The sequence below is a fragment of the Sinocyclocheilus anshuiensis genome, unplaced genomic scaffold (genome assembly GCF_001515605.1).
Source record: "Sinocyclocheilus anshuiensis isolate Anshui unplaced genomic scaffold, SAMN03320099.WGS_v1.1 scaffold551, whole genome shotgun sequence".
Classification (NCBI taxonomy): domain Eukaryota; kingdom Metazoa; phylum Chordata; class Actinopteri; order Cypriniformes; family Cyprinidae; genus Sinocyclocheilus; species Sinocyclocheilus anshuiensis.
In genome coordinates this window covers 224,325-233,766 of record NW_015548222.1, presented here as the reverse complement: position 1 = coordinate 233,766, position 9,442 = coordinate 224,325, and the positions used below count along the sequence as shown (strand labels likewise).

At 35.6% G+C, this 9,442-nt stretch overlaps 2 protein-coding genes across 6 annotated transcripts in view; both read right to left on the bottom strand.

Moving 5' to 3' along the window:
• Positions 1–249: 249 nt before the first annotated feature.
• Positions 250–5,786, bottom strand: LOC107654250 (ras-related protein Rab-20-like). 2 transcript variants are annotated; one of them, XM_016441262.1, is made up of 2 exons: positions 5,322–5,786; positions 250–856 (listed from the first exon to the last, which is right to left on the bottom strand). In XM_016441262.1, exons 1-2 carry the CDS (start codon positions 5,509–5,511, stop codon positions 306–308), a joined length of 741 nt encoding a protein of 246 aa, XP_016296748.1. In that variant the 5' UTR covers positions 5,512–5,786; the 3' UTR covers positions 250–305. The 2 variants fall into 2 exon arrangements, with proteins under 2 accessions (XP_016296748.1, XP_016296750.1); XM_016441264.1 differs by having other exon boundaries at positions 5,252–5,394.
• A 141-nt stretch (positions 5,787–5,927) lies between these two features.
• Positions 5,928–9,442, bottom strand: part of LOC107654266 (probable cysteine--tRNA ligase, mitochondrial) — an 11,461-nt gene continuing 7,946 nt past the window's right edge. For 3 of the 4 annotated variants that reach the window (XM_016441285.1, XM_016441283.1, XM_016441284.1), the window contains 2 exons: positions 7,856–8,080; positions 5,928–6,723 (listed from right to left, as the gene is read on the bottom strand). In XM_016441285.1, coding sequence (XP_016296771.1) covers positions 6,664–6,723; positions 7,856–8,080 — 285 coding nt within the window. In that variant the 3' untranslated portion in view covers positions 5,928–6,663. The remainder of the gene's footprint in view (positions 6,724–7,855; positions 8,081–9,442) is intronic. The other variant, XM_016441286.1, reaches the window with a different exon arrangement.

The window sequence follows — 9,442 nt, the reverse complement described above, 5'->3', positions numbered from 1 at the left end:
AAAATAAAATATTAGAAGCAAGTGATCAACTTGAGGGCCAAAAAACTAGTAACTTAAGTTCAAATTTTTTGTGTTCTATTTGTGAAAACAAGATTATCTCAAACATACAAACAGATACACATACAAACACACACACACACACACAATGACATATGAGTCAGAACAGAGATAACAATGTGCACTTGTTCACTGACAATGTACAATATTTACTGTGACAGTAAACAGTTCTAAAACAGATCAAATAACAACGTCCATAAATAAATGGATATTCATGCAAGACTCCAGATGCTCTTCTGCACATATTTTCATGTGCAACAATCCCCTTTGCTCTTCATCCCCTCTTCATTATAGTCCTCCAAATACAATATCGGCGACTCACTTTGGGAGCGTTTTTGAATGATGGATGGCAACACCAGATCAAAGAGTGTCTCAAACATAATATCTACATTAAATCCAGTCTTAGCGCTTGTCTCGAAGCACATCTTTTCCGCTGGTGGGCTGGTGCCCTCTAGTGCCTTATAGCGAATTATGCGGTTGTACAGTGCTATGGTATCATCCTGACTCACCTGTTTGTGCAAGGGAAAGTCTGGAAGTGTGGGAAAGGATGGAAGGGGAAGCACACTACCCTCTTCTGCCCTGACTTCCTCCAGGGTCATAACATGGGCTTGAGGGTCAGTGAGGTCTGCTTTGTTGCCCACAATGGCAAATATGCTGTCACTATTGGCCGAGTCAGTGAGAGGTAGGAAGCGATCTTCAAGCTCTACAAAGCTCTGCCAGTTTGTGACATCATACGTGAGAATGATGGCTGCAGCGCCACGACAATACATGGAGCCTAGACCGTGGAACTGTTCACGACCTGATGAAATAAGAAGCACAGAAATACAAATATTACAGTTTTTTCAACTGCTTACATTTTCAAAACTTTGCCTCTTTTTTTTTCAAAATTTTACACACAAATCCAAGAATTGCACACACAAAATTAATTGTGTGACAAGTAAAGATTTTGTGTGTAAGCAGTTGAAAAAAAAACTAAAAACTGTCAACATTTCAAAAGTTTGAACTTTGTTTTTGATAGAAGTCTCTTCTGCTCACCAAGGCTGAAATTATTTGATCAAAAATAAAATAAAAACAGTAATACTGCAAAATATTATTATGAATAACTTTTCTATTTTATGTCATTTATTCATGTGACGCAAATCTGAATTTTCAGCTGCCATTGCTTTAGTCTTCAGTGTCCTCCAGAAATGATTCTAATTTGCTACTCAAGAAACATTTCTTATTATTTATGAATGTTGCAACCAGTTGTGCTGATATGATAAATAGCAAGTTCAAGCAAACAGCATTTGAAAAAGAAATCGTATAAATGTATTTACTGTCACTTTTGATGAATGTAATCCTTGCTGATAAAAGTTTATAATCTCTTTTTAATCTTTTAAAACACAAAACCTTTGAATTGTAGTGCATCATGGTTTCCACAAAAATGTGAAGCAAAACAACTGTTTTCAACACTTATAATAATAAGAAATGTTTCCTACGCAGCAAATCAGGATATTAGAATGATTTCTGAAGGATCATGTGACAATGAAGACTGGAATAATGTCTGATGAAATTCAGCTTTGCATTACTGGTATAAATTACATTTAGCAATATATTTACATAAAATCTATCTATCTATCTATCTATCTATCTATCTATTTGGAAAATAATAATTGCATACAGTTCATGACTGTATACAAAACATGACTGTTCATAGTGTACCGCAAAGCTCTGGAAGAAAAAAAAAAAACACCGTAAAGCAGAACAATGAAATTGAAGTTGTTATTCAGTAATCTTGCCCTCCAATGACCTGTCAACTTGAAAACTATTGTGACAGGATCACTGAGTCAGTAAATTAAAATCAAGAACCCGATAAGTCCAGTTTATAAGTCCAATGGAAATAAATGACAGCATACAGTATGTGTCACACAACATGGGAGTAGGTAAATAATGGCAAAATTGTAATGTTTGGGTTACTCTTTAATGAAGTAAGAACATTTAGGCCAATCTATTCATTTAGCACACTAACAATTAAATCAAATAATGTTGCTTTTTCAACCCCATCTCAAGGTCATGATTTCTTCTGAACATGTATATGGGGTCACTGGAATTTTTTGAAGGAGTGCACATTCAGCTGAGAAATTTCTGTTCCTCATAGCTACATCTATGGCTTCATCTATGGCTTCAGAAAACCAATCACTTTCATTTTATGGAAAAGAGCACATGTGAAAATGTAACATGATTGTAATATTAACGCTTAATTTTTGTGATTTCACAGAACAAAGAAAATCAATTGTGCTTGTGCATAAGGTTGAGTAAATGTTGACAGAACTTTCTGCTTTTAAACAACCTGGAATGCCTTAGAGTTGCATTGTACCGTAAATCCTTTACTGATGTCATATTTGTTTCTACAAAGCATATGTGAAATATATAATTATGTTACTTTATTTTATTTTTGTTATTAAAAAATAAGAATAAAGAAACAAATTACAAACAATATGACAAATTAAACAAAGACACAAATGAAAAAATAAATAAATATGTTTTTCAGCCACAGTAAGTTTATCAAGCAGTAATAAATTGAGTTTAACCCTCATGTACTGTTCCGGGTCAATTTGACCCGATTTGATTTTTGAGTTGTCGGAAATATCAGTTAACTTGTTTTTTTTCTTGACGTTTTGTGACTTTTTCTCATTTAGGGTCATGGACATGCATGCAAAGTTTCAACACACTGATGTGCTTTGACATGTCCACAAAATTTTTTGTTACGTTCATACTGTTCGTACCCAGGGGTCAATTTGACCCGCCTATTTTAATGTTCTAAGACAACTCTACAGAGCCAAAATGATAACATTTATTGCTTATATTTTTTTATTGTAGTTTTTTACTATACTATGAAGCTAAAAATAATAGCTTTTCCCCACTTAATTCAATGCAGAAAACTATTTCGCCAGCCACAGGTGGCAAAAATTAGCTATCTTTTATTTTTTCAGTCTATCTGAAATGCTATTTAACCCATGTTGTTTTTCTTGAAATTTTGTAACTTTTTCTCATTTAGGGTCATGAGCATGCATACAGTTTCAACACGCTGATGTGTTGTGAAATGTACATTCAGAAATCTTTATACGTTTGTGATGTTCACGGGTCAAATTGACCCACATAGGCAGCCATTCAAAAGCAACTACAGACACAAATTCAACAATACAACACAGACACAATACAACAAATTCCTTTGTTTGTCAGAGCTCCTCAACTCTAGTCCTGAAGTGCCTCCTAGTGCCAGCGTCTTGATGAGTTTAACAACTTTTTAATTTCAAAGTTTGTGAAAACAAAACTGTTTGGCTTTTTAACTGTATGTCCCACTTTTTGAGCATAGACATAAAAATGACTTTTCCAGCTAAAATTGTTATAAATCTTGAAAACTTTCGAGCACAGACTTAAGTTTGGTATCTTTTTAAAGGTGAAACATCACAGATTATTGTAGAAGTAAATTTATTAAAAAAACGTATAGGTTTAATTTTATGAAAATGTAAAATATATATATTTTTTTTTTTTTATATTATATATAAAATATACATTTTACAAAACATGTTTACATCCAAATCTTCAAGAAAATCAAAGCCAATCATCTGAACAAGTTTTGAGCCAAATTTTAGGTTGATATCTCAAAACTTTTAAGTAAGATTTTGTGGATGCAGAACCAAACTTTTCCACTAGATGATGATATACAGGGATTTTAATTTATTGTTTAAGTGTTCTGAACCATATATTTCCATAATTTTCAAAATATTTATGATAGACATCCTATTCAGGTATAGTTTGGGCAGCAACTTTAATATTTGATTTGAATTCAATCTCTAAAACACATAAAAACATAACTATAGAATAAGAGTGTGTTTGGCACCACATCACAAATGGAGAATCTATCGCTATGTATCTATTGCTCTGTCATTTCTTTGAAAAACAGTCACCAAATATGAAAACTAGAGTCTGAATCCTTTCAAATGATATATAGTTTGTCAAAATTACTTTAGGTTTAGACCAAGATATTATCTTTAAAAATGTGTAATCGCAAACATCCCACAGGTGTGGGGGAGGGGCAGTCAAAAATGGGGGGGGTGTCGGGTCTAATAAAAGGGGTTAAATACGTACAGTACAATTATACAATTTTAAGTGGTAAAAGAGAATACTCCTTCTAAATAACTAAAATAGCTAAATACCAACAATTTTGCATATTATTATATGCTTTAAATTCAATTAAATTAATTTGAAATAATTAAATAAAATGACATTTTCAATTTAATTACAACTTTTTAAAGTAATTTTAGTGTTAAATAAGAAGCTGTTGTTTGTTTTCCTTGTCAGTTAAAATGAGATGTGTGTGCAATGTGCAGTAGGCTATGTGAAAACAACCTCAAAAAATCAATGAGCTACAGCAACAGCTAACAATGCAGCCAGTGTCTATGAAACGGCAGCCGGTTCTGACAGGAAGTAGTCATTACTATCAGCTGAGCCATACTATCACAGCTACAAAAACATGTTACCCTCATCGACATGTTTAGATAAAGGCCAGAACAATCAAATAGGCCTATCCTTTTGCTTTAATCTTTAACATGTCTTTAAAACACACACACATACACACACACAGTTTAAATAGTTTGATGGAATACAACATTTAGATCTGTTGCTTTCATTCAGCAAATGTGCATGAAGACATGCTTCCTATCAATTACTGCTAAAATTCCGTGTAAAAATTTCCACATTATTGCTGAAACTACCAAGATTGCAAAATCCTGCAAAGAACACAAGACAACTGCAGGCATTGATGCAATATATCAGAGTAATCCTTTCCCTTTTTTTTCAATTAGGCTACTGCTTTTAGAAACTGGCAAAAGATAAAAAGGGGCAAAAATAAATAAATATAAAAATAAAATATTGGCCACATAAATATAGTTAATTTTGGCAGATCATGCTCGATTAGATTTATTTAGATTAATGATTTTCCATGTCATAGGATCAGGGACATTCAGGAATTTACAAGACTAGGCGTGTCACTTGATTTCAACATAATCACATTTGGAAGAACTCTTCTCCCAGTCAAAATATCAAATTCTAAATATCACGAACTAGTTCTGGAAAAATTTTATATATATATTTATAGTGGTACTCTCTCTAGAAACAATAACTATATTAATCTTATGTTTTCCATAAGCACCTTTAACTGCAGGTTTCTGCATCTGATTATTTCCGTTGTATTGGCCAAAACGGAATTCCATCAATCTTACCCGCTGTATCCCAGATAGAGATGTTGTACGGACCCCACTGCTTCAAGAAGAACGCTCCGCCGATTGTGCTTAAAGTTTCATTGAAGCTTCTCTCTATGTACCTGTGAAGGAGGGACGTTTTCCCTACATTCATGTCTCCCAGGACTACAATTTTAATATCAGGCTTTCTCATTTTCCCAGGAGCAGGCATGGGTTTAAGGTTGAAAACTCAGTGATAAAACAATTATCTCAAAATTATAGACTTCCAACTCCACTATCCATAACAAACGCGCGCCGTCCAAATTCCTTTGGTGGTTGTTAATTTCGGCTCGTATTGCAGAAACACTTAAGCAGCCGATCTCAGCAGGTCTTCTGGGCTTTGGCGAGTTGATGGACTTGTTCGTGCCTAAACATGAACATAAACGGTCCTTTTAAAAGAGCATCAGTTTTTTGCTCCCACTGAAAGTTCACTTCTAGCAACGACGAAACAGGAAACTCAAAACCAATGGCACAATGCAAAAAAGTCCCGATTTAAACTGCAAATGTCGTCACACAGAAGACCAAGGCAAGGAGATTAGATTTTTTTTTAAATCACTTGGATCTTATAAATTAATCTTTATTCTTCCCATTCTATTTATGTCTGTTTTATTTAGTAATGTTACATTACAACATCTAATTTGCACCAATTTATAATAAATATTATGACAGTCTTTTTTTTTTATACTTATATTTTATCTATATTCTTCCCCATTTAAAGAGGAAACATATGACAGAGGTCTTTAGGGAGCCTCTTCATAATGTATTCAGATTGTCAAAGGACAAATCTTCCCAGAAAAAACATAAATCATGTTGTGAACAGAAACAGACACTGCGCACAAGTTTTCAAGCAAACAAACATCAAATAATATGTATAACTTTGCTCCAACTCGTAACATTGCTATGGTTAGCATACCATATTCCATTATGATCATCATCAGACAGTGAAGGTCAATCACGATCCTTGACTTAAAAACTTGACTTAAAAGTAATTTCTCTATCAGAATGGTTGAGAAATGTCCTTTAGTTTGTCCCAATGTCCATTACTGAGACAAATATCATACAAAAAGTTGTTAAACTAAGTGTTAAACTAAGAACAGAGTTGTTTTATTAACAATTACAATCATTATCATCAGACACAAGATGTGGTTACGATTACTAGTGGTGTTACAGCTTTAGTTGCATTACAGAACTAATTTTTTTGCAAGGCTTTTCAGCAAAACTAATTTCTTTGAAGAGAAGAAAAGCTTTACAAAGAGTCACCACTGAGATGCTACAAACAGTTTGTGTTCTAATAGATAAAGTTTGGTCCCAATTCAGAAAGTGGTTAATCCTTCCTTGTCTCTCCTCTTCTTGTTATTTCCCATGTGGAGTTTGTGCCTCTATCCTGAAACCAAAATCAAAATTTAGCAATGTAAACCACAGTGAGTCTTGCAATGTGCTTTCTCAGAAGGCACTGGATGGTCTTACAAGAGTTCAAGGGATCAATAAAGAACATGCATAGGAAAATGAGCATTATATGGGTAGATAAATGTTTGGTGACTTTTAAAGGGGTCATCGGATGCAAAATTCACTTTTGTTGTTGTTTGAACATAAATGTGTGTTGGAAGTGTGTGTACACATCCACCCTATAATGATAAAAATCCACCCAGTGGTTTTTTTTAATCACTATTTTAAAATCCCCTTTCTCAAATCAGGCTGTTCTGAGATTCCTGTCAGAATGACGTAGTTCTGCACAGGTCACTCCCACGATAGTTGATTGACACTAGCATCTTACCTTAGACCCGCCCTGAGTGAGCTGCCGTCAGTCCGCCATTGTGTCGACTCCGGTGCAGGGGAAGACAAGAATGTCTCCGATTAAGTGATTGAGGTGTTTTGTTGCTGGATGTAACAATGAACATAGCAGTCATCATTTACTCCCGAAATCTGAGCCGCTGAAGACGCAGAGGATTAACGTTACTTCCGTTTCTGAAAGGAATGCGCCGATCACCGATCTGCCTAAATGCGTTTAAGTTCCCGCGAATCATCATGATCCAGCTTCATCTACAGAAGTGAGTATAAGGTTTTTTTTTATGAATCTTTGCAAATCGCCTTTCCTAATATGTGCTAGTTAGTGAGTTTCGCGGCTGAAGTTTACAGTCTGCTCGTCACCCCACGGAAGAGGGGCGTGGTCAGCAGAGCTCATTAGCATTTAAAGCAACACGAACTAGAACGGTGTGCTGAAAACAGAGCTGATTTTGACAGGGTAAAAAGGGTGTTTTTTTCACTACTATTGAGAGTTTTTAACCAAAGTATGTTATAGACTTTTCATTAAGACCCTAAAGAATCATATCAACTTGTGGAAAATGGGCATCCGATGACCACTTTAAGAAATCTCAGGAAGTCTAATTACTTTGTAATTACGCCTTTGGGTTTTTGAAAATCCAAAGGTATTTCTACAGTTTACCATGCTTAAATAATAACCATGAATTTTCCTTTAGACGCTCTTCTGCACTTAGTCTAATAGGATGAAATCTTGCCTTAATGTGGACTCCAAGGGGTGCTAGATTATTCCTTAAGGCATCACAGTCCTTCAGCAAGGGCACTCTGTCTGGCTCTGGATGCCTTTTCTGAATTTCAGAGCCAGTGTGGGGATCTTGTGGAGCTTGATCTTCCACAGAAAGAGCAAATTTACGAACCTTACTCCGAAAATGCACCAATTCCTCTACCACATTATTTAAAACTCCAGAGGAATCATGGACTTCCTAAGGGACACAGAGTACAAAGGATTAAAAGTGTTAAAGGAAGTCAATGCCTAAAAGGAAGAACATTTTTCGGCCATTTTGTTCTTGATATTTACACATATACCAGGTTACTCTACAATAAAAATATACTGCAAGTTTCAAAACTCAAAACTAACTCCCCAGTTTAAAACGTGAATTATTTTTTATACCCTTTATACCAATGAGTCTCATATTTACATCATATTTTTACTGTTAGTTAGTCTCATAAAAAGTATTTGTGAGATTACCTAAATCGTGTTGCAATAAGGAGATCATTGCATCGTTTGCCCAGTAGACATGACTGTGTTTGGCTAATGGCTATAGTACGTTTACATGCACAATTTTTGGTTCAATCGGACTGAATTCATTCCGATTGATGAATCTGAATGTAGTGTTTACATGAACACTAAATAAAGTGATCGGGTTATATGTCACAAGCTTCAAATCTGAAATTTATTTATTTATTTTTTTTGTAGTTTCTCACAGTTTGCACATAATAATCACTCTCCTACATGGCTTCTTTATTTGTTTTTAACAGCAGAATTAATATTTATCCATTTATGGATAAATATACATATAAACCGCTGTGCTGCTCATATTTATCGCGCAGTAAAAATGCCCCTCCCTGCGCCCAAAACGGGTTGCCTGAGGATGAGTATCCAAAACAAGGACTGGTGGGACGCTGTCCTGCTCCACTTCACAGTTGCCGAGTGAAAGGAGAGTTTTCTAATGACAGGACACAAATTTATACAACACTTTATTCAAAAGGATGAGCCGTTCGTTCCTCGAGTCATATGTCATTGCGCTATTTCTGCGTCATTGCACATGCGCAGTGCTTTCAGTTTCGGGGTTCAATCCGATCGAGTGTTTACATGCACTCTCAATCGTATTCGAAAAGGAATAAACCACCCCCTTCAATCCGATCGAGCTCAATCCGATCGATTAAGGTGTTTACATGAAGGCTTTTCACTGAATTCCTCAAGCGTGTGACGGAAATGTTACGCCCCTTACCATACTGTGATGCCGTGTCCCGGCACGATGAGGCAACACCAATAAAACCCATTGCAAACGAGGCATTTGTTGCATCCACTGGGGATATAATTACTCAAACATCTGAATATTTGGGTTGAACTGTTCTGGAACAGTGTTGTAAATACAACTTAACTACTGATTTCTAGTTATGTCCTCTTTTGGAAGGCCAAACAAAGTAGTGTTTCACTTTCACAACGAAACACACAGCGTCACACACGGCGGGCTTGAGAACGGCGCGGCCGGCGGGGCTTGCGGCAACCACATGTGACGACCCCGGGCTGGACTCCACTTTGTCCACGGTGAAAGCAGATC

What these genes read in the sequence shown, in the direction of transcription:
- LOC107654250 (XM_016441262.1), bottom strand. Translation starts at nt 5,511, where the DNA reads ATGCCTGCTCCTGGGAAAATGAGAAAGCCTGATATTAAAATTGTAGTC. An exon ending in CTCTATCTGGGATACAGCGG is followed by an intron (nt 857 to 5,321) that starts GTAAGATTGATG and finishes TTATTTCATCAG; the next exon opens with GTCGTGAACAGTTCCACGGT.